General features: G+C 41.3%; 1 protein-coding gene across 3 annotated transcripts; it reads left to right on the forward strand.

The window, feature by feature from the left end:
• Positions 1-2,787: 2,787 nt before the first annotated feature.
• On the forward strand, positions 2,788-21,417 carry LOC115040848 (protein mono-ADP-ribosyltransferase PARP6-like). 3 transcript variants are annotated; one of them, XM_029497928.1, is made up of 23 exons: positions 2,788-3,018; positions 4,420-4,578; positions 5,136-5,213; positions 7,596-7,690; positions 7,976-8,036; positions 8,233-8,323; positions 8,496-8,562; positions 8,868-9,017; positions 10,410-10,560; positions 10,886-11,017; positions 11,412-11,507; positions 11,709-11,801; positions 12,090-12,215; positions 12,436-12,501; positions 12,780-12,847; positions 13,222-13,270; positions 13,426-13,538; positions 15,026-15,098; positions 17,598-17,667; positions 18,442-18,521; positions 18,832-18,895; positions 19,315-19,399; positions 20,197-21,417. In XM_029497928.1, exons 2-23 carry the CDS (start codon positions 4,576-4,578, stop codon positions 20,297-20,299), a joined length of 1,914 nt encoding a protein of 637 aa, XP_029353788.1. In that variant the 5' UTR covers positions 2,788-3,018; positions 4,420-4,575; the 3' UTR covers positions 20,300-21,417. The 3 variants fall into 3 exon arrangements, with proteins under 3 accessions (XP_029353788.1, XP_029353787.1, XP_029353789.1); XM_029497927.1 differs by lacking the exon at positions 2,788-3,018 and having other exon boundaries at positions 4,507-4,578; positions 5,109-5,213; XM_029497929.1 differs by lacking the exons at positions 2,788-3,018; positions 18,832-18,895; positions 19,315-19,399; positions 20,197-21,417 and having other exon boundaries at positions 4,507-4,578; positions 5,109-5,213; positions 18,442-18,596.
• Positions 21,418-24,917: the final 3,500 nt, after the last annotated feature.

Raw genomic sequence — 24,917 nt, forward strand, 5'->3', positions numbered from 1 at the left:
AAAAAACTGGAAAAAGAAACGCGGAAGGATACGATGGAGAGGACGTGGAAGTGGTTAGTGAAGTTAGCGGACCAATCAGGGCGCGTTAATTCATCATCATGGTGTCCCGACATGTGACTGATGATGGCGTGTTGTGTTGTCCTGAGAGGAAACAAACAATCAAACAAACAACAACAACAACAGAAAAAAAAAAAAAACAACTAAAAACGTGGCCTCTGATTTCTTCTCCATTTTCGATATGAAGTTCAAATTCGCTCTGAATCATGTTTATCAGTATGTTTTCGACTCCGTTATTTTGTAATTGCGAAACAGTTAACTTTCTTTCTTGCAAGCTGCAGAATGAATGACGTGCATGTATTTTACTGAAAGATACACAGCTCAGTAATCCGATCTGATTTGATCAAACCCTGTTGATGGATACTGGAGTGATAAATCGATAAGGAAGGACCCCCCCCCCCCCCATAATGCTTCCTACCGATCAGTGTTTGAGGGAATACCTCCATCTAGTGATGAAAAAATGTGTAGCAGTTTTTATTTGATGTGGAGATTTTCAGTGACATTAATACTGGAAATAAAAAATAAGAAATAAAGATGCTCAATGTCGATATTTAGCTATCATGTTAATTACCTTTTTTTTTTAAAGGGTTTTTAAACTTCACATTTAAGAATGATATATTTTATCACAATGATTTGCTAATGCCAATACACAAATTACAAATGTACGGTTTAAATTAATACAGTTAAAATTCAAATTTGAATTTGTCTTCCACAGAGCATGGACCGAAACTTTGCATCTGCAAACTACACCAAAAAAACTAATTTGCAGACACTTTAGCACAATGATGCAATTACATTAATCATGTTGAGAATGTTTGCAAATCAGCTGCACTATATTAACGACAGACACCAACAGTTTGTCCATTTAGATGCTAGAGAAGTGTTACAAATGTTCTCCAGGATGATTAATTCTGTTGTGATAATCAGCTCTGCCAAGTAGGAGGCAGAAGTCCTTGACACAGACACAAATACTCACAATGTCTGAAGCATAGTCACATTTAGATCGAAATAAGTGTCTAATGGACACAAATACATCTCAATTTGATGAATAAATCTGACAAATATAGTGCTTCGACTACAATTATTTTTCCTCTGATGTTTATGATTTACGTCTGTACTCCCTCTGCTCTATGGTTAAGTTATGCTCCTTAATGCCACCTTTCCCAGAGTCCCATTTTGCTCTCACCTGTTTACAGCTGTGGTGGTGTTAGCACTGCTGCTTCCACTGCCCATGTTGCTGCCTCACTGGTTGCTGGCAGCCTCTGCCTGGATCTTCTCCACTCCACTGCCTGAGGCCAATGGACACACCTGTCCAGGTGAGGGACAGCTCTATCGTCCAGTCACCCTGTCCGTGGGCCAAGCCCCTGACTGTCAGTCAGTATTAATAGCTGCTAACCCCTGGGCCACGGGGTAGGGTAAGACACAATGGGACTATCTTCAGGTGAATCTTACGAGATGAAGAGCCGGGACACCCTAATGCATCTGCAGTGTTATTACTGCACTTGTCCAACCAAAGCAACAATGATATAATAAAGCCAAAACAATCAAGAAAAAAGAGAAGCAGAGGTTAATAAATAAAAGCAGATATGAAATGAGACCAGTGCCAGATATAATACTGACCATACAAAAGAAAAAAAAAAAAGAATCCAGTAACCGCTCATTTTAAAGACAATTTATTTCCGCCTTTGTATACACCACACGTTTATATTTTTCAGAGGTGCTGGTGGTGGGGAGAAAAAAATGCTGTGTGGCATGCTCATTGCATTTTGAGAAATATGTTGCAATCAGATGAAGTAAGTATAAATGGCTTACTGAGGAGTGGTCCAAAATATTTGTTTTTCAACTGGCATTTTTGGATTCATCTGGAAATAACATATGCTGGCTCTTGGGTGTTGGATGTTCGCACCACAGGTGGTTCTGGATCAGTTGTTCAAATAGAAAAAGTAGCAGGACGGATAGTATTAACAGATGAACCAGTCATGGTATAATGTCAGACTATAATGCCTTTGTTTATGTTCTACCATTAGCATTCTCATCTTTTCCAAGTCAAGTTTGTAGATCTTCATATCTGTTTTGCTTTCTCATAGACAGACAGTGGTAGGCCTAACGCCCGTTCATTAATCTGTCCATTCTTTAGGTCAGTTCTTAAATAGCAGCCTTGAGACAATGAGGCTAAAGACTGATTAGCTCAAATGCCAAATGACTTTGTTTGACACCTACACACAGTGAAGCAGTCTGTCATAGAAATAGCAAGTATATTTATATTGTCATTTTATAAAAGGACTCCTGAAATATTTATACTTTTCATATACTTTGAATTTTACTTTTGTCTGCACTGCACCTGAAATTAAAGCACAAATATTGCATACAGCATATTTGTGCTTCTGTGATTTCTCCTTTCTTTTTTCTTTCTGAATTAATTCAGACAATAACATGAAAGCACAATCTGAAATTGCATTCAGAGCATGAGTGTACATGAATAGACCCTTACTTATGCAATCTGACTCACACACACGAACACGCAAGTAGATGCATGCAAGGGAGCAGAGTGGTTTTTCCTCCATTTTTGCCTCTCATTTCTCAGCAGCAGTGCAGTCAGCTGCAGGTCACATGACTAGCTTGCCTGCTCTCAGTGAGCATGCTCAGACCCTTCAGTGTTGTCAGGCAAAATATAAGACAGCAGTAGGAGCAGAGATCTGCAATAGATAAACACACAGACCCACACACACACACCAGCTGGCTGGCTTGCTTGCTTGCAGACTCGCACCACAAGGATTGAGAAGCAGATGCTGTACAACTGGGAATTGTGGCTCCGGCTCCTCTAATATCTCATTTTAATGGGCTTATTGTCATCTATCATTTCAGTAGAAAACAGCCACCGAGTGAGAGAGGCAGGTGTGCCCTTTAAGAGGGGGAGCAACTGAGGCAAGGACAGCATCAGAGTCTCCATCCTCTGTGGAGGTAAGAGAGGACGCCTGGGGTGGGGGTGCTGAGCGTTGGGGGGAGGGGGAAATCCGCCTGACTGCATCTGTGTTTGTGCTAAATAGTTATCAGAAGGAGGAATTGGGACGGTGGTGGATGTAGAATGAAAGAGGTGGGGTATTGGAGACTCCATTGGTATGTGAGGCGACAGAGGCTGTGGGAATGGCGAGGAGTGGGGGGGGGGGGGTGGGTGGCAGGCAGAGTGTAGATGCTAGCTGGGGACATGGCAGGGCAGCAGGGAAATAGAGAGAAAGAGAAGACCTGAAGTGGAAGACGTGGTAGTGACCGTATTCAATTAGGCTCAGTTGATGTCTGAAAGGGTTTTTGATCCTTAACACCAAGAAGACGTGCAGTCATGATGAAGATATGATGATTTTGTGTAGACGTGATGAAAATTGCCTCCTCTGATAAAGTGGTGGGGGGGACAGCAAACAGAGAGAAAATGAATAATTGTTCTCCTCTTAATGATATGGACCTATATTTAGCTGGCATGCCTTCATGCGTGACGGTTTTGTGAGGCACTCTGTCATGTTGTGCCAGGCTATGTTGCCATCCAGTCTTTGTTTGCCCCGTCTCAGCATCTAGGTTTGATAAATGTAATAAATTCTTGATTATTTTGGCTTGTATGCACTAGAAATGGGAAGTGTGATTCTGATGGCGGAGAGTCAAACAAGTGTTTCCTCATCTATACCTCAGAGTCATGTTAAAAGGACACCATGCTCACTGTTTACATGTCTGATGCGGACAAAAAAACATTACACACTGTACTGTGGACGCCTATGCCATGCCAGTTTGTCTTTTTATTTCCTCATAATTTATTTGAAAATCTGGGATTTTTTTCTTTCCTCATCACAATTATAGCAATTCATTTATGAAATAAGCATTGTTTAATTGATCCTTCACTCTTCGATTATTTTGCTTAAGATCCTTTGGCTACAAAATGCTCTCCTGACACTAACAAAGGAAACTGCGTAGAATTTCCAAAATGTTCTTGTATTTAATTCTGAGACAAACAAATATCATTCAACAATGCACTGAAATAAGCAGATGGGCTGTTTTTGCACTATGCCTCTACTGATATGACAAGCGTTGGTTCCTGTTTGGGGGGGGGGGGGAGCAAAACAAAGAAATTCAGACATCCTGGGTCCTGAACGAACAGCACATATCTCCCACACATTCTCTTCACAGTGATTAATGCCACTCTGAAAGGAGGCAGAGATGGCTGTTGCTAGGATACAGGATACATGGCAAGGTGAAGAAGAGACGTTTTAAAGAGCAGAGGACGAGGGCACCATTTCCAAGGCATGGCACCACTAAAGATGCCCTCTTTATTTTACATGTTCAACCTTTTATTGATTTTTAATTTCTGTTTTCTCTAAGGTTGCGCCGTTGCTATAAAGCTCAAGAAAGAAAGGCGGTCGGCCAGAGCCATCTGGTTTTCTGTTCTCGTTCCTTCCACCTGGAAATCCGCTGAAATGGTTGGCAGTATTCACAGGCCTAAACCTGTCTGAGTGAGTCCTATGAACAGCCGACCCAATGGTAAGATAGCTTCGATTCTGTTGGTCTAATCTCTGCGTATAACAAAGCTGAGTCATCCATTTGTAATTGTGTTTAAACGATAGAAAGAGGTCAATTTAATAAAATTGCATCGTAGCTGCTGCTAATGAAAGTGCAGACTTTCTACAGACATTCAAATATTGTGTTAGCTTAATAGAAAGATATTAAAATACTGTATGTATCAAAAGTGTAAGTTTATGCAATAGGACCTCTGGGCCTCAGGCTTTGCTGCAGTTGACAGCAGACATGATTATTTTTATTCTAAAAAAATCTACTTTTTTATGAACTCATTCCTCTTAACTGTCATTTGGCCATTTTTTTGAAGGCTGAATTCAGAGAATATCTTGTGTTTTGGAAATAAATCAATCCTTTTTGTCTCTTCTTTTGAGATGCTTTATTAAGTAATGTTTTGAAGCCCTTGAATGGGAGGCTAAATATGGAGATGTGAGAAAGGATGTGAGATGAAAGGATGATAGAAGGAGGTTAAATTTTCTCTCCGTTCCATTATAAAGGCCTTTTCACAAAATGTGGGCCCACAGGACATCAAAGGCCAGTGTTGGACAGACGAGGAGTCGGATGGAGAGAATGAATCGGAACAGTTCTTGTACGGCATTCAGGTACAGAGGAGGATATTACTCCTCCTAAATTTCAGTTTTGTCCCTTCCACTGTCCTTTTAATGAAATAAGGCTCTGCTAGTCAATGGTAAGATATTTTTGTCATCCTTATTTGATCTTTACTAGTTATCAGGATTAAAAATACATAATTTGATCTGAGGTTAGGCAGAAAAGGAAAAGCCTTGGAGCTGTTTAAATAAAATGTTTACCGAACATTGGGCCCGTCTGGCAGTTACATGATGATATCTTTAGTTGGCTGATATTTTTGTCTAATGATACTAAAGGAAACATTTTTCATCCTCTAACAATTAAGAACCACTTCAGGTTTTAGAGCCTGAAGTGTGTCGTGTGTGTTGTTAAAGGAGAAATTTTGAACTGATGGTGGCGCTAAACAGCAAGTCAGCAGTCACAAGATGATTTAGAATCATTCTTTTGGGGATTATGAATGTCTGGGCGAAATGTCATGGCAATTGAACCAATACTGGTTGGGATATTTTGCTCTGGTAGTGCAGAACAGATGGACCAGCTGACTGACATTTCCATCCTAATGCCTCACTGCTACCAGGGCAAACATTTTAATTAATGTGAATCTGGGTCCTCTGTTAAATTGGAAGTCATGAGTCAAAGTTCTGGGCTTTGTCTAGAATATGAATTTTTCTGCCAACTGATAATAGCAAACGACATTTAGCACTCAAGTACAAATCAGGTTCTGGGAGAAAGGAAGAAGGTGTCACAGTAACTTTTTAGTGTGATTATCTTCTGCAAGTATCAATCACAAGCAACTGTCAATGTAATTTCCAGGGCTGCCATTTAATGTATCATCTCATCCCGTAAAGTTCAATGCTTCACTTCCATACAAGATCTTAATCCATTAGTCTTCCTTTTTTTTCCTGTTATCTTCCAAAGTCTTGTGATTGAAATGTAAATCCAGTCTGGGACTTGAAGCTCATTTCTCTGCCGTGAGAGGACATGAAAGCAGCATAATGACGATAAGGATGAGAATGTGAGATCTGTTCTTCACATTCAGAGCTGAGGAGACAAAAGTCTTACTTCAAGTCTAGACACCAGCAGTACATGCAATGGCTATTATTATTATTAATACTTGAATCATTTCTTTAACAGATGCAAAATGTGAGAAGGAACATATCAAATGTCAGAGTGTAAAAACGATCATTAAAAATATAACTTTTTCCATCCATCCATCCATCTTTCACCGGAGCCAATCCCAGCTACTTTTTTTAATATGAAAAATTATCTACAGTGATTAGGTCAAGTCATCCCAAATAACAGGGCTCTCTAAGCCTGCAGTTGATAGACAAAGATCTCCTGAACAAGTCTGTTTATTTTAATTACAAAATGCGCTCAATGTTGCATCAGAGTTAGGAAATTAAAATCAAATAAAATTGGTTGAGCTGAACTGGAAACCTTCATTTCTAAAAAGACAATTCTAATATCTTATAACATCTAATATGATGCTCAAAAACTACAAGAACGTGGGCTGGGGTGTGATTTATTAAAGGTTAATTGGTCCGCAACCAGTCAACAGAAGCAACATACAGTCAGGACGTTCATACAGATCAAAAGGCTCTTATAAGTTGAGAACTATTATCTGAATATTATCTGTTTTATTATTATCTGTTTTTTCCAGTAGTTTATCTACAACAGTGATTCCAAACAACCTGCAGTTGTAGGTGGCTGCAAGGAACGATCTAGTGTGTCTAGATAAAATAAAGACTCACGTCGCATATCACATATTTCCATTAAATCAGCTGTAATACCAACACACACTATGTGTTATGCTAAGAATGCGTTAAAAACAGTTCACAAGTAGGCTAATAGGAATGGATAAAAAAGTGCTAAAAGTACTGGCAGGTGTGGTTGAAATAGATTTCTAAAGTAACAGAAAACAGTTTCAAGCAGGTGATTAAGATTTATCTATTGGCTGAATCGGTCAGCTAACAGGTAAAGACCAGTATAGCTGCCAGTAATGGATAGTTTGTCAGCTAAAGGCTAAAATGGATAAATGTTTATAGTAACTTGAACAAATTGGAAAGGCTCAAAGTAATTGTTAAATGGTTGAAAAATGGTAGATAAGAATAATGAATAAGCAGTTGAAAGAATCCGCCAAAATGAATGGATAAAAGGTTGGAAACTTCAGTTTTAATTGATGTCATAGAAATGCAAATTAGCCTCAATGTGGCCAATTCAACAATATGCATAAATTAAATTCCGCTTTTGTGTTTTTCATTCCGTGGAACAAAAAAAAAAAACAAAACAAAACAAAAACATAAAATTGTTTGAAAGTCTACATGAAAACATTTGGAACAGCACAGCTGCGACTGCGGAGAATTAAGTGGACTTATTGCGAGCGTTGCTTCTTACAGGGGAGCTGTGCTGCCGACCTGTACCGTCACCCTCAACTGGATGCAGACATCGAGGCAGTAAAAGACATCTACACTGACAGCGCCGTCTCTGTCAGGTGAGGCACACATATACTGTGTGAGCTATTTTGAAAAATGTGCAAACAAACAGCATAACCAAAGAGGTGGTGAGACTCAGTCTGCTGACTACTCTTAATTAGCTTCACAGAATACAAAGACGAAGGGATTATGTACTAATTTTAACTTGGCACTGTCTGGCAAAACAGGGAAAAAATAACCCTCATTTTTCTCCCTCAAGGGATAATCTGGTGAAGGGGTTAGAGTGTAATGCATTCCATTATTTATGATAAATTAACTGTATCTGTGGTTGTGTTCCTGAACAGGGAGTACGGAACAATTGATGATGTGGACATCGATCTTCACATTAACATCGGTTTCTTAGATGTGAGTCAGCGTGCTTTCTTCTGCACACACATCTCTGCCCATTACTATTCTAACGTTGCCATTTTGCAAAGTAACACATCATTTATAATGCATCGTACGCTCATCATTTATTTATGTAATGAGAAATGGCCTTAATTAGGGTGCTAACTCTGTATATTTGTGTGTATGTGTATACGTGTGTGTGTGTCTGACTCAGGAGGAGGTTGCGACAGCTTGGAAAGTTATCAGAACAGAGCCCATTATTCTGAGACTGCGCTTTTCTCTTTCTCAGTACCTCGATGGACCTGGTGAGTAAAGATGTCAGGGTGGATGTTGGTTTTCTGGGAGGGACTTTAGGTTTTTGTGCTACTCACTGAGCGTGGGAGGTGAGTACAATATGTGATGCACAAGAGGGAGAGTGAAAGAAAGACTATGTGTGAATCTGTGCACTGTGTAATAATGTTAGTCATCTTTACTCAGAGCCGTCAGTAGAAGTGTTCCAGCCCTCTAATAAAGAAGGCTTCAGCCTGGGCCTGCAGCTCAAAAAGTAAGTTATGTGATCTGTTATAGTCAACAGCTAAAATATTTTATAGAGAAACAGTTTTACAGATTATAGAAAAAAAGAAAAAAAGTTTACAAAATGAAATATGTAGCCCCAGAAATAGAAATCCTGGATTATTTATATTTGACTTTCACCAATGGCTTTAAAAACATACACATTGGATTATAATCTTAAATCTACATAATCTAGATTTACCCAAAACAAAATACTAATGTGCACCAATGAACAAATAGAATCTGCTCTAAATGTTCACTCATTTCTTCCTGCTTGGCTTTTTTGTAACACGGCAGGATCCTGAGCACATTCACCTCACAGCAGTGGAAGCACCTCAGTAATGAGTTCCTCAAGGCCCAGCAGGAGAAGAGGCACAGCTGGTTCAAAGCAGGAGGAACCATCAAGAAGTTTCGTGCCGGGCTCAGCATCTTCTCCCCCATACCTAAGTAGGTCTCTCTCTCAGTCATTTAGTTTGTCATGCCTGTGTTACAGACAATCTCCAGTCTCATGTAGAAAAATATATTAACTTCAAAAAACGAAGCAAAGATGTAGGGATGAGAGATATGAAAATTTTTTTGGCAATATGTGATTACTCATTTAAGTCATTTACAACAATAATGGTTAATTTAGATGCTGATGTTAAAACCAACGGCTGATTAGTTTGACATAATTTATTTCTAATTGCTACAAATGAGTACAAATTACCTCAGGTAGATATTTGGAATACTAAGGCAATTAGAAAAATTCTAGAAAACAGGCAAATATTGCATTTTTAAAAAATAAAAATTGCAGACAAGTACGGTTGCTAATTTGCAATTGGTTGATTACTATAATTTAGGAATTATATTATTGCACTGGGTTTCACAGTTTATTTTGCACTGCTGCTTGTTTTCATTCAGTCGGTGCCTGCTGACATCAATCTGGAAACTACTTTACCATGAAATATCCAGTTTCATGGGGAATGATATCTACAGAATGTTTCTTTTATTGTTGTCTTTTATATTTATCACTACATTGTGTCTCTAGTGTGCCTTTCTTCGACGTCACAATAATATCTGAGCTTAAAAGTTGCCATATAAAGGAAATAGATCTTTACTCGCTTATAAGAAAGTTGTTTTTCCAAGACAGGAGATTTCTGAGAGATCAAGGCAAAATGTCATATATCTGGTCAACGAAGTGAAAGCTGTAAAAATAGAAATGAAAACAGTTTGAGAATGTCAGTCGTCAGTGAAAGGTGAACAGTACGAAGATGACAGGGCAGGGGAAAGAAAGCTCTGACACAGCACAGTGCAAATTGACATAAATTTAAAATCTGACACACTCAACAAATTTCCCCAAGGGAGAAGTTCTCTTCTCGGTCTTTGTCTTCCTTCAGGATGCTTTGACATTTATGGGTGCACAGGGACTGAATCTTGGCCCACTCGATGGACGGCCAGCTTCACTAACTACAAGGCTGACTTGACATCCTTGTGATTTGACAGGAATGTCATGACAAGAGGAATGGACCTGGATTATGTCCTGAGGGGGAAACATAGGTTCTTGTATTTTAAGTTAGCGACTTGTGCCACTCTCTACACAGATTTCACTTGTCTGTAATCGCAGTGCGAGTCGAGCCATTAAATAACTACCAACATATTGACCGGGTTAACACATGACAGCATCACAAAATAAAATTACAGATGAAGACATGCTGCAAACGCTATGCTTAGTAATGAAGTTTTTACTCATGACAACATTGGATCGGCGAGCAAAATTTCCGATTAAGCCATGTTCGCTTAGAAGCCAAATAGTGATGATTGATTAAGTGCTGCACATGTTTTGTATCTGTACTTCTCCAGATCGCCAAGTTTCCCTCTGATCCAGGACACAGTTTTAAAAGGGAAGCTGAGCGTCCCCGAGCTGAGAGTGACCCGCCTGATGAACCGCTCCATCTCATGTACCATGAAGAACCCTAAAGGCGAACTGTTCAGCTACCCGCCAAACAGCCAGGTCAGCCTCAGTCAGAACAAACCAGTATCTGTGTATGGTCAGACATGTTTTATTTAACTTTTTTGCCTTTATTGTGTCTATCTCACATGTCATGCTGTGGTCACAAAGGTTTCTATCTAAACTGTTATCACTGCACTTATTAGATTCACTAAAACACGGCACCATATCTTGTCCTGTTTTTCTTTTAATCCACTGTGATCCACTCTGACCCTCCTTCTCAGTCACCCGCCACCCGCTCTGTTCCCACCTGAGCCTTTCCCTACCCTTACCGTTACATGGCTGCTGTGCCGTTTCCCATAATGCTTTGTCTTCATTGACTCATCAGACTGTGGCTGTCCCGGCGGCCAGGGCCCCAGCGCAGATTACCACGAGGCAGCTGATTGAATTGTTTTTCTCATCCCAGGCGGGCGGCCACTGCAAGAACATCCCTACCTTGGAATATGGCTTCTTAGTCCAGGTTAGACCTTGAGAGGGAAAGAGCAAATACTGTTACATCAAAAAGTCCTCATGGACATATCACAGACACTTAAAATCAATGACTTTTTCAGTGGGATTTGATAGTTAGTCATTTTTACATGACTTCATTATTGTTAATTAGGGTCCCCCGTGTGGCTTCAAGACTGTGCTGTATCGGATGTTTATTTGGAGGAGCTTGTATTGTTGGTAGCTGGCAGCGACAAAGACTGGAGGCCCACGCCGCATTGAGTTGTGCCAGGACCTAGTCGTAGATTAAGCAAAGAAGATTGTAATTTGTGACGATTCCTCCGACACACTCACCTGTACTCCTTGATACGGCTGTGCTAGAGGTGGGAGTGATGACGTGGAACACCGCTGTGCGTTTCTCCTAACAGATAATGAAGTACTCAGAGCAGAGGATCCCCACGCTCAACGAGTATTGCGTGGTCTGCGATGAGCAGCACGTCTTTCAGAACGGATCCATGCTGAAGGTAACACAGCAGAGCGGAGAAGCGTAAAGTATAGACTCACAACACAAGGATGCCGATATGTTTCCTTTAGTAATATGATCCTGTTAGCAAGAGAGTCAGCGTGTCAGTACGTGCATGGGTAGGCTTCTTTTTTTTTGTGAAGGTATGTGGTACTCATTCGGAAGTTTGCTACTTTATGAATTCTTGTGTTTGTGTGTGTAGCCTGCTGTGTGCACCAGGGAGCTGTGTGTGTTCTCTTTTTACACACTGGGTGTGATGTCTGGAGCTGCAGAGGAAGTGGCCACTGGAGCAGAGGTGACATATAGTGACATAAATAACATATAGCACAAGATATGTTTTGTTGGTTTTTTTTTTCACTTTCTTTTATTTCTCAGAAATGTCTCTTGGGTTTTATATTAAAGAATAAAAGCCTAACATATACTCAAAAGCAACATTAAATGCAAACCCTCGAGAATGAGATGTGATGATGCTCATTTCTGGTTATTTGTTGTTTATGAATTTAATCTGAACTATCAAAGTGAGTGAATAACAGCGTCGGCTAAAGGCATTAAATGAATTTATGTCAAATCCCTGTATTCCCAGGTCGTGGACCTACTTGTAGCTATGTGTCGAGCTGCTCTTGAGTCTCCTCGTAAGAGCATCATCTTTGAGCCTTACCCATCAGTTGTTGACCCCAATGACCCCAAGACTCTGGCCTTCAACCCAAAGGTCAGCATCCCCATTGGTGGAACTGTGATTTCTAACCATCCCAATGAGTGAATCTAACTCTAAGATAACATGTAGAATGTGTAGCTATGAAGTGATCAGTAAGATATGTTGTTTCTGAATATTTTCGGAAACTTTTCGGAAACGGAGATTTTAGATATCTGTATGTTGTTCCCTCTCTCATTGCGTACCAACGGATGTTTGGCTCAACCAATGAACACAGAAGAAGAATTATGAGAGACTGCAGAAAGCACTGGACAGCGTCATGTCCATCCGAGAAATGACCCAGGTACAAGGAGGAGATTGGGGGGGGGGGGGGGTGTGTATCCAGGCTACTGTTAGTCTTCATGTACATCATGTAGACACAGTTTCTTTAGTTTAATGGAGTGTTGGTTGCACAGTTGTGTATTTAGTGACAGCTGAGCTGCACCGGTTGGGGGCCTTGTCAAAGTCTGTCAAAGTGAAAATGATTGCGGATTAGTTTATTTTGTCCGTGTTACTGTAACTGGACTGTACCTGATCACGTGTGCTGTGTGTGAGTTCTTTTTTTATTTTTATTTTTTTCAGGGCTCCTATCTGGAGATAAAGAAACAAATGGACAAACTGGATCCTTTGGCCCACCCCCTACTTCAATGGTATGTAGTCCTGAAAATGGATTTATTCTGCTTGCATGGTTAGAAGCTTTTCAGACAGTAAAATTCAGAACTGCTCATCAGCAGGGAGCATTTCAAACTCAGTGTCTTTGCTAAATAGTGATCGACAACACTATAATACTGGTGGCTTCATTTATTTCTGGTGTACATGATGAAATTTAATGACTGAATCCCATTTAGGGTCTTCAGTTTCAGTGTCCAGCTGAGTCACTGGGACACGTGTTTAGAACCAGCATTATGTTTTTAGAAACAGTACTTTGTCGTTCTTCATGCTATGATGTTACATTGGGAGAAAATGGCAAACACTTGAAATTGCATTCGACCTGTTATTTGATTTCCTGTCTTTCCTTCTACAGGATTATTTCCAGTAATAGGTCTCATATCGTCAAGCTGCCTCTCAGTAGGGTAGGACTCCAGAACAGCATCCCCTAAAGTCTCCTTCAATTCAATCAGTTGTGTGCTGCTGCATTGTGTAATTTCATGGCTTATGTTTACTTTGTCTTTCTCCCCGTTCGTCTCTCTCTTGCTCTCACCTGTCCCTTATGATCTCATTGTGGTAGCAACTGAAATTCATGCACACCTCCCACCAGTTCCTGCTGCTCAGCAGTCCCCCAGCCAAGGAGGCCCGTTTCCGCACTGCCAAGAAGCTCTACGGCAGCACCTTCGCCTTCCAGTGAGTTCACTTTGCCCCTGCCATGGCCTTTTGGGCTCTCATGCAATCAGTACTCTCATTCACGCCATAGCTCATAAAGTAAAATCACCCTGACTTCAAATATCACAAATAAATAGCTAGTCTTATCTTTCTTTTAGGAAATAAAGAGCGAGAGATTATATGCTCTCTCCGAGCAATCTTGTATGAAGCATAGTCACTAAAATGCACGCATGATGTAGAATTACAGCAGTACACGCATGAACACGGCTCGGTGCAACACCTGGTCATTGTGTTGCCAATGGAGGGGCCATTCTAGCAGATTTTTATGGAAACACAACAAACAACAGCACAGAGCAGCGGCCATTCTCTTGGACAGAGAAACCACCTTGCTAAGCCAGCACATGGAGCCAGCAGTATCTGTGAGATAGAGATTTGTACAGTAGCAGATGGGGCTCTGCTGAATATTTTAGACACACACGGCCCATCTGGACACTTGTAGGGTACAACTCATTCGTGAGCAGTGTTAACAGTCTCTCTTTACGGCGATTAATACAGCAAAATTAATCCTCAACGGAAAATACAACAACAAAAAAAAAACAAAAAACAAACAAATTCAGCTTGGCTTGCATGGTTTTGCACTGATATAAATAGAAGCATACAGAAAATATACTTAAATTTTCAGGGTCAATGACAATCTGCAAGGCTCACAAGAGAATCCATAATCAGCTGATGAGCGAAATAAAGGACTTTTTTCGGTTTGTTCTTTAGACTGTGTGAAGATGAACCTTGTGTTGCTTTGAGACAAGATAAAAATAACAGCACTGATGACGCTGCTGTGACCGCTGTTCTATTTTATTTTAAGAAAGAAAGATACCTGCAATGGGAGATATATTCAAATAACCCAACCTGCACTGACAGGCAGCAGTGATGGGTGGTCATCTTTCATCTTTACCTTTTAATACTTTCTTCTGAATATTAAATGATATATATTTAGAGGACTATAATGATGTAACAGAATATCCCAAAAAGAATTTGCACAAATGGTATAAATAGATGACTTCAATACATCATTTGAGGGTTTGAGTTTAAATCTTTTAATCTCAATTTTCACAAATATTGATCAGTGGGTTTGCATATAAATACCCTAGCTTTTTTTTTATTTTTATGCGGAATCTGTGCATAAGGCTAATAATTGAGGATATTTTGTCAATAGTAAATGCAGTAAGTTACTCTAATTTTAGTGTATGTCCATTTGCTGATCTTTTTTGACAGTTGATATGAGATTAGCTGTTTTTATTTTTTGGTAATTCGATTTTCTGCTCAAGATATGATACTAGAAAGACTTAACAGTGAATTAAAGGTCATAAGATAAAATGCACCACAGTGTCATTTATTTTATTGGATTTGGCCCCTACACATGAGTGGCTGCGCATTAAGATCAATGCTTCACACAGCACTTTGTTTTACCTCTTCTCTCTCATCTCTCCCTCTCTCTACACTTGCTCTAGTGGTTCCCATATAGAGAACTGGCACTCTGTTCTGAGAAATGGACTAGTCAATGCCTCTTATACCAAACTGCAGGTACGTAACCCTGACAGTTGGCTGGAATTTACGATCCATCTCCTCTCGGACAGTAAACCTGCTCTCGGGTAGAGCAGGCTCGCTGTCCGGCTGATTCATTTTTGCAGTTAATGGATGCCAGCTTCCCTTTCATCAGCTTTGCAATTGGCATTTTAGCGAGCAGGGCACACTGGGAGATTTTCCTGGCCAATGTCGACTGCTTTCTGGCTCTTTCCCACGACAGCAGCAGACAGCACGTCTCTTCCTATTGTGGGACAAAAGGAGGGGACTGTGGTGTCAGCTGTGATGTCAGGAAGCTGCCTGTGTGCCCTGTAGGGGTTAACCACCTAGAGCATTCAGTAGGCTAGGTCTGGACCTGGAGGACGCAAAGGATAAGCCGCATTATAGTGAGTACACACTTCCTCTGGATGGAAAAAGAAGGCTTCTATAAAAGGTCAGTAAATGACACCACTCGTTTTCTTTTCAGACGTGAGCCACATAGAAGCATCAAACACTCAAAGATTTGAAAAATATTTGATACCAGGCGGAAACAGGGATGTCACAATTTCAGGAACTGGGTAGTTGGTAGCAATACCACTGAAATCCGCCCGATTACTGCTATGAATTTCAATACAGCAGCAAACAAACAGATAACAACACGGGCAGCGGACGCCTTGCCAGTGTTGTGAGGACTCAGCTGGCATTATGAGCTGTTGCTGCACTAGTCTAAACTAGAAGGTTTACGTTAGCCTTGGTGAACATGCGTGTGGGGCCTTGCTATAACAGATGGCAGCAGTCACAGTTCTCTGACAATAATGGTAATATTTAAGACATAAACTGACTGTGACAACATGTTGTTTGCTGTTATATAATGCTAACAAATGAAGCTGCGTCAGCCCGAGTTCTGTACAGATCTGGACATTAGACTTTAAGCTGCTTCCACAAAGTTTGACGTGTTTCCTGCCTTCAGTCATAATGAAGAGTCTTTTGGTCGTCTAAACTTTGTGTCAGATGATCCGTGTTGAATACCAAAATCCTCTGTACAGCAATCTTTCCACAAGTCACAGCAGACATGTTTCGGCACCAGCATCACTCACACGCTGTTTTTACTGTTTCCTGCGCTTGCCTTGTTCCTCTCTTTGCATTTGATGTAAGACTAGAACACTTGTAGGGTTATTATAATAGTCACTCGTGGAGGAATCACACCCCCAGTACATACAACATCTGAACTTCCTTTGGCGCCTACAGCATTGTAGAAAAACTAGTACTGTCACATTTTCTGAATTTTGGCATCGACTTGGTACCAAAGTATCTGTTCTCGTGATCCCTAGATGGGTGCAATCGACCAAATCAGACCCATAAACATAGTTTAAAGGCAGAAGCTAAAAACCATACCATGGCTCCGATGTGTCCGTGTTTTACTCAGGTCTGCTTACATCTGTATCTCTATGCTGTTCTGCCAAAGCTTTGTGTTGCACTTCATGACCCAGGTCTGCAAAAGATAAATCAAATAATCAAAGAAGAAAAGAAGTCAGCGCTAGAGAAGCACAGAATTGTCTCATTTGCACGATACGGCTGATAATGATTGCTTGGAGATACATCAGCATGTCCTGAAAAGAGATTAAACACAATTAAATCTGAAATCTCAAGGATCTATGAAACGTTCACGTCAGCCGTGATTGCTCTATCATGCTGATGTGTTTCATTCATGCCTTTGTTCTCCAACTTTTTGAACTTTGCATCTTTGATCTTTTCTCAGCGCTGGTCTGTCTCGTCTTTCTCCTCTCTGTTTCACCTTGAGCATTGACACTGCCCCCCCCCCCCCCCCCACACCTCTGTCATTGTGTTTCACAGGGGGGAGGAGTAGGGCTGACTCTGCCTCCAGGTCCAGCCATCACACAAAACCTCTCGTCTATTGTTCCTTTTGATTTCTCCCAGATGTACCACGTCCTCCACGTCCACGACCTCCATCTACCTCACATTTTCCTCCCATCAAGTTGCTCTTTGTTCTTCCCTTCGATTATCCCCCGGTGCCACTGTGGCTTACCCGTGGCCCTTCACTTTTCCTCAAAATGGACATCCTTGTGAGACGGCTCTTCATCATCATCATCATTGTCAGTCATTCTCATATCATCTTTCATCTTAAAAGCAAGATTTGTGGTCTCATTTTTGATTGCAGCATTGCGTTTTGCACAAAATTGGAGCGCATGAAATGATCTCCACTGGACTGCATTATGTTGTGAGGAGGAAATGTGTTCAGTTTGAAGGCGTGATGGTCTTTCTTTGGCTCTCTGCTGTATGTCTGTGTGAACTGGTGCATGCATTCAGTATGCTCTGTTTGTGGAGTTTTCATGTGAACTGTCACAGGATGACCTCTAAAACACTGACATACAGATTTTCTTGCGACTGAACTTTGGTTTTCATTTTGGTATGCATTGTGCACATACCAGGTGTGTGTATGTGAGGTTGTCCTGTGCAACTGCTCAGTGACCCTTCCTTCTTGCTCTTTTTAAACCCAAGCTGCATGGGGCAGCATATGGAAAGGGCATCTATCTGAGCCCCATCTCCAGCATATCTTTTGGATACTCAGGTAGGAATGGCTCCCTCCTCCTCCTCCTTTTTTCCACCATGTTGGTTGAAGTAACTCTCTCTGTGTGCTCTCTGTGTGCGACGTGGCCTGATTGTCATCCCAGAACACACTTCATTTTCATTTGTGGGAGCTTTCCATGCATCTATTCTGTTGTGCTGCAGTGTGCTGTGAGTCCTTTTTGGGTTCCAGGCCGTGGGCCGCTGAACTTGCCACCTACCATATCATACTTTATGTTGTTGCTGTGTAAAACGGAGATGTCTGCGCATTCATGTGTGTTACGTGGTTCATAGCTGGCTTTTTATATTGCTTTCTTTGTCTCGGGTTGAGTGTCAAATCCATAAATCAGCCCTGAAGTCTTTACTTCTCCTCATGTACTTCTACTGAAACACAAATTCACATTTCACATCCAGCGGTGGTTGTCATGTGAGTAAGCACTTCATCCGGTTACCAGCAGGTCCATCCAGCCCCCCTGCAGCAATTTTCTTAAGAAGGCGCAAATTGTCAGAATTAAGGATACTTTTGAAAAAATGCTATGCCTACCCCATTTCTTTATAATAAAATGACAGCTTTTTTACCAGGTTGCCTCAATATTGACATTCATTTTCTATTTTTTCTGAGACCAATAACCTTCATATGACGGTTAGCACCATGGGTGATAATTTATCTGTACAAGGAGTTCAAGACCACTAAAGGAAGGTTTTTCACAGCTTGAATGACTCGAGGTAAGGTCGCTCTGACTGAGGGCTGTTTGCTCTCTGTGTGCCGTGTTTGCAGGAATGGGGAAAGGACAACACCGCATGCCCACCAAAGATGAGCTGGTGCAGCGCTACAACCGTATGAACACCATACCCCAGGTGAGATCACATGTGTTGACTTTACCAACTACCACGAAAGAAGATCAGTAAATAAGACACGGGACAATTTGTAGCCCTGAGAGGAATCAGCATTGATTCTTCTGCCAAAAGGCAGAATGAATTTTAAAATGTTTGCTCTGACTTCAAATGCTTTCTTATCATCCCTCTGCTCTGGTTCTTAATGTCACACACCGTTTCAGTGCGAGAATATCAATGTTAGATTCTCACTTAGATGAAGTAGCAGCTTGGCTGGAGGAACTTATTGTTGCCCTTGTTGTTGTTGTTGTTGTTGTTGTTTTTTTCCCAATAGAGTCGTCCAATACAGTCACGGTTTCTTCAGAGTCGAAATCTGAATTGTATCGCCCTCTGTGAAGGTAATAACAAACATAATTTGTATTAAAGCGAAAAGATAAGATAAATTGTCAGTATACTAGATGAATATGTTGTGATGTATTTCTATGAAAAAATAAACGCTTTAACAAATTGTATCAACTGCTGAATTTATCAAATTCAAAAGCTGGATGGGAAGAAAATTCCAGAAAGTGAAATGATTCACATCTAAGTAAAAATGGCCTATTCATATTCCCATCTTATAAAAAAAAAAAATGCAATAGTTGTAATATGATTATTGACCCAATAAGTGCAAAAGAAGATATAAAGTGCTTCACAGGATATTTAAGTTTAAGCTACAGTGGATTTTATGTAATATATGATAAAAAAAAAACACCAATAATAATAATAAGAAGAAGAAAAAGAAGAATTACGCTGAAACATGCTCCTCTCTTTTCAACAGTTATAACATCTAAGGATCTGCAGAAACACGGAAACATCTGGGTGTGTCCTGTATCCGATCATGTCTGTACTCGCTTCTTTTTTGTGTAAGGGCTCCCAACACTTTCAACTCCTCCATTCTTTCCACAGAATGAATATTTAATTACCAAAAGAAATGTTGCAAACACAGAGAAAATATTAAACTCCTCGCCACATTTAAAATGCATAGCTCATCACTCGGGATTGTTATTTTTACCTGCTAAGCTGCACGTGCTGACGGTGATGTAATGAAGTCTTATGGTAACCGACGCTGTTGTCCCTCACCACTCGTCGCCATTTCGGACCTGACCAGACTGGGTTCAGCTCAGGTCAAAGATTTTCAGCGTGACGTTTTAAGCGGTGTTTTAAAGCCAGCAGATAAAACATGGCTTCCACACTGGCTGCTGATGTTAGGGCTTTGAGTCCAAGCCTTCACCAGATGGCAAAGTCTATTAACATGCCCACTGCTGTGTAATGAGTTGAAAATCAGATTTGAGATGGTCTGCTATCAAATTTAAATCACGGCTAAATATAATTCAGTCCCGAACTTGTGCTCGCGCTCTCCTTGGTCATAGTTTTCAGCCTGAAGAAATGGTTGACATGGTTAGAATCAAAACAAGAGGATTAATTGTATCAGACCTGTAAAATCACTGTAGCGATGCGGAGCAACTCGCTGGTGCTCAGTTGTCATGGAAACATCGAGCAGTATTATGCCTTGTTCATGATGTACTTTGTGTGGGCCCATTATGCCACCAAATACAACCTAAAAACACAAAAGATACACAGAATTATGAACCACGCTGAATGATAAGTAACCATGGTGTATGCAAACTGCGTGTACCTTTGTCCTTATGTTTGCCTGCAGGTACGAGGACGGCCAAGTGGGCGATGCCAACATCAACACCCAGGAGCCGAAGGTTCAAAAGGAGATCATGCGTGTGATTGGGACCCAGATCTACTCCAGCTAATGGCCGTTCACCACCATGCTTGGATCAATGCATCTCTCTGGCGGAGGCACACAGGCAGGCAGACAGATAGAGCGAATGTTTGGGCGAGCTGTCCTCGAGCCCGATACTGAAGGCCGAGTGCCGAGCTCTCGAGCACATTATTTCTGGAATTGTTTTGCTCTGGTCGTCTCACCCCCCCCCCCCAACTCCCACCCCCCATTCGCTCCTCTTTGTACCCTCTCTTTCTCTCTCCAAGTGGTTGCACATTACATGTTCCTTTAACCCTCAGTTAGGTTTAGCCTGGTCAAATTCATTGTGTTTTTCTCAGTTCATGACATTTACAACAGAACTGTTACACTCTGGTGCAGAATAAAGGAGGTAGTCACTGGTATGGCTCTCCATACATATACACACACTTTCAAACCCCCGATCAACTCGGCTTTCTCCTCTCTTGCTGCACTTTTACTGATCTTTTTGACTAATTATCTCTATTTATCATTTCTCTCTGTGAATATTTAGTGACAAAATAATCATTCCAAAAGATAATTAGATCCCTTTGTGGTTGGATGGATTTACATGCACATAGAAGTTTGTTCTCTTATTGTGTTTGCAAAGGCATTATCTCTGATTCGTTAATTTAATTTTCTCCCCCTAATGAAATGGATTAAGGTCTGTGACATGCTTGTGTGACGGTCAAGCAGTGTTATGTCATTTTGTCCTTGTTTAATGGATGAAGCTTTCGGAATTCAGGAAGCGAGAGGTGCGGCTTGATTTAACATACATGAGAGCACTTTGCTTATCGAAGGTAAAAATCCAACCGCAGAGAATGTTTTCATAATTCATGACAGAATTGCAACTGTTCTGATTCATGATGCACTTTCATGAATCAGAACTGTTAAGTGTGACTTAACAGTTCAAATAAGAACACGGGCCATAAATTCTCCTCTAAGCGTCACTGAATGGTATTTTTGCTACTAACATTCAATGAAATTAGACCCTATAATTTAAAGTGATTGGTATTGGCACTGATTTCAAGGGGACTTAACACCCAAGCCTGGAGAGTTTAGCCTCTTCAATGCGCTTTTACTTGACTGTTTTGGTTTGTCTGTCACAAGTACATGAGTCGTTGAAATGTGACATCGAGCCATTCTGTTCATGAATATCAACCACTAAACTTGTGGGAAAAGTTTTAGCAACTTGTTATTTGTTGAAAAGGAGAAGATCGATTTAGTTTTTTTTTTTTTTTTTTTGTATTTATTTTTTCCTTTAAATATTTTATTTTGGGATAAATATCTGTGTATCAACTACACTTCCCATTGGCTTCGCAACTCACTAATGGCACTGTACAGAAACACATGGACAATTTAACCAAACTATCTACTGACAACATCCAGTCCGGGGGAGCTCACATGCCCCCCCCCCCCCCTCCGAGCTGCCCCCCGCCCCTCTGTAATGGACACTGGATTTTATAGAGGTGCATTAACATGTAGCCTTTCGGTTTCAGCTTGGAGAATGGCACCCTTGTATAGCTAATCGAGTTTATCAGTTAGTCATGTACTGTACGTATGTATGTACGTGTGGGTTTGTATTTTCTTGACATTATACTAGACATTGCACTTATTCAGCGTTTGCCTAAACTGGAGAAATGGACTGTCCTCAGACCTGCAGTAGTCGGGTAGTAGAGGAGAGGGGGGGGGGGGGGAAGTACTCATGCAGTCAAGAAGACTATAATATCCAAAATCTTAACTATGTCTGTACTATTATGGGCTTTCAGTGTCTCCTAGAACTGAAATTTTTGACTACTGAATGGACTTTGTGGCACTGAAAGAGAATGGACTATAAATAAGGACATTGGGGAAGTTGTTTGAAATGTATTACCCAGAGGGAGATGTCCGTGTACAGCTGACTCATTGTGTTGGGCGGGGAGGGGGTGGGGGGGGCTACGCTAAAAAACCAATGCCTGTTTTTTGCAAAGTAATTTGAGCTCCGAGTCTCTTTGAGAATCTATTCTCTCACTCTCTGTCTCTGGTGAGTGATGTTTTCAAAGATGATGTTGACGACAATGATGGTGATCACAGCGATGATGAAAGGCGACGATGCAGGGAAAAAGAAAAAAAAAAAGAATAAAGCCTGATTTTGCACAGTTTTACATACGGTGTCCTTTTTTGATGTCTCTGTGGAAAATAGTGTGACCATTAAATGTGGATTTTGGCTTTTGTGGCTCAGGCTTTGTGTTGTGCATTTTCAGCAGAAGGGGGCACCATTACTCCACCATACATGAACTACTCTGCTCTTTGTCTCGTCTTGTCTGAGGCTCAAACCACACTTTTTTCCTCCCTATTGATAACTTTTAACATTAATTGTTACTTGAAAAAAAAGCTAATGGCATATTAGACTGTGAGTAATGTTTTTTTTTTAGTTCCGTATGAATTGAAACCTATCTCATGCATTTCTGCGATGACATCGATCGATTATTTTCCATCAGTACTTGTTCTCCCAAGGCCGTTATTCTTGTTCTATATTTTATTGGAACATGCTTCAATAATATCAGCCACAAAGCAAGTTAAAGACAACAAGCCCTTCAAATGATTCTCTTGTCAAATTATGAAACATAACGGCTCCTTAAAAGAAAGAATGAAAACGAGTATGATCCCATATTATGATAAAATGAGCTTACCATCATACTGACACACACCACACTGAACACAATTAAACCCCAAACCCCTAAAATATTGAATTTATTGCATTAGAAGCCAGTAAATGAAAGAAAGATAACCCCACTGTCGAAAGTTCTCCCTCTCTAGTCAAACAAATTTGCCTTTCAAAAGTAATTGATTGACTTCTGGAGGAAGTGAAGCAGGACCAGCCGACACACTGGCATATACTGCGCACCGTCTAGCCTCAATCAAACTACATATTAATGTTTTCACTATATTGCATCACAAATTGATTTCTTCAAATCAGATCTCTCTCCCTGTTGGGCGCTCCTACCTCAAACACAGCAGATCACCAACCCCTGTTGACCGTCCGACTCTGCTCACTCTGTCCTCCCTCTCTGCGTCTCCCTGACCACAGAAAGCTCTCCTCTTTCAAACCAGCTGAACACATTTCATCGTCACTTCCCCAGCAAAAGTCCAGTCTGATGGCTGTTTTGGCACAGGGGCCCTGTAAATGTACGACAAGTGCTGGGTGTGTGGAGAGTGGGCATAATCACGGGGAAGCTGAAGCACTCATGGATCCTTGAAAGGCACTTTGTGTGTGTATTTGTGGCTACGGTAATTGGGTCCCTCCCTTTTGTAAGCTGACTCATTTGACAGGGGCTGTGGCTGGGCCCTTGTGGTGTCTGTATTTGTGTGTGCGACTAGCAGATGATGTATATGGTTTATGTTTTACTATGATCTCTGAAACCCGGCATTCATGTTGGACATGGTCCCCTGGTTTGGCTTCGTCCCCCACCCCCATCACCAAAGCCAGCTGGCTGGTGGCACACAACTGCATGTTGCTTCGATCCGATCCAATCGTGGCTTTGTCTTGTGTAGTCCAACCGGCCAACACTGAGGGGAGCTCTCGTGTTACTCTCCCACTGATTTGTCTCAACCGCTTTCTTTGCATGCTTAATGCACGCACAGGGCATTGAGACGTACACACACACACACATGCACGCACGCATTCTGCACGGTGGTTGTTTGGTCAGATAAAGGAGTAGTGACGGGAGGCCAGAGGGTCACTGAGGGTGTCTGGCCTGCGGCAGAAGTGACTGCTCCCAGCCTTCCCCCCTCTCCTGCCGCCGTAATAAGAGTGACTGTTTGATTCCTGCACAAAAGGAGCAATTACAGGGAGTTGTTTAATCACCCACACTTTTATTGAGCTCGGGGTCTCTTAGCTTGCAGCTCAGGCCCCTGTCGTCGGCAGCATCGGGCGACAGGAGTGACAGAGAAGGTCGGGGGTTTAACGGGGCGCGAAGGGGTCTCGTTTGAGTTAAGACTTTGCAGACTACTCTGCAGGCTGCGGAGGCCCCCGGGACAGAGACAAAGAGGTAGACGAGACCAGAAGACAGGCCAGCCAGCCAGGCAGAGAGATAGATGGACTTAGGAGAGAGACGGAGACTAGAGGGCAGAGTTTGGGGGACGCATTAGAATCAGTATCCCTTTATTCTCCAAGTAGGATAAATGTGCAGGAGTTTCTCCTGGTGAGCGTTTTTACACAGACACAGACACAATTTTCTGCAGCGGCAAACCAACAAAAGAGGTATTTGTGCAACATGACAGTGGCTGCACTTGTTGAGCAGGTGCGTTGGATCCCCAGGAGTCTGACGGAAGCGGTGTCTAATGATTTTTCTGAACGATATGAACAAAATCCGATTCCTGCACCTCACAGGCAGTGTAGCACGGAAGGACTTATGTGGACATTGTGAGCACGGGGATGGCATACAAACATATTTATTTATTTATTTATTTATTTTTTAACAAAGAAGGAGAGAAGAAAAACAACAGAATTCGATTTTCCTACTTTACAGTCAGCCCTGAGCCCCAGTAAGCCCAAACTCCCATTCAAAACAGTACCAAGCACTGTCAGTGTCAGTGCTTTTTATTGAATTTTCAGCCTGGGTGTTACTCTGTATTTGTGTGCATGCAGAGTG

Source organism: Echeneis naucrates, chromosome 3 (genome assembly GCF_900963305.1).
Source record: "Echeneis naucrates chromosome 3, fEcheNa1.1, whole genome shotgun sequence".
Classification (NCBI taxonomy): domain Eukaryota; kingdom Metazoa; phylum Chordata; class Actinopteri; order Carangiformes; family Echeneidae; genus Echeneis; species Echeneis naucrates.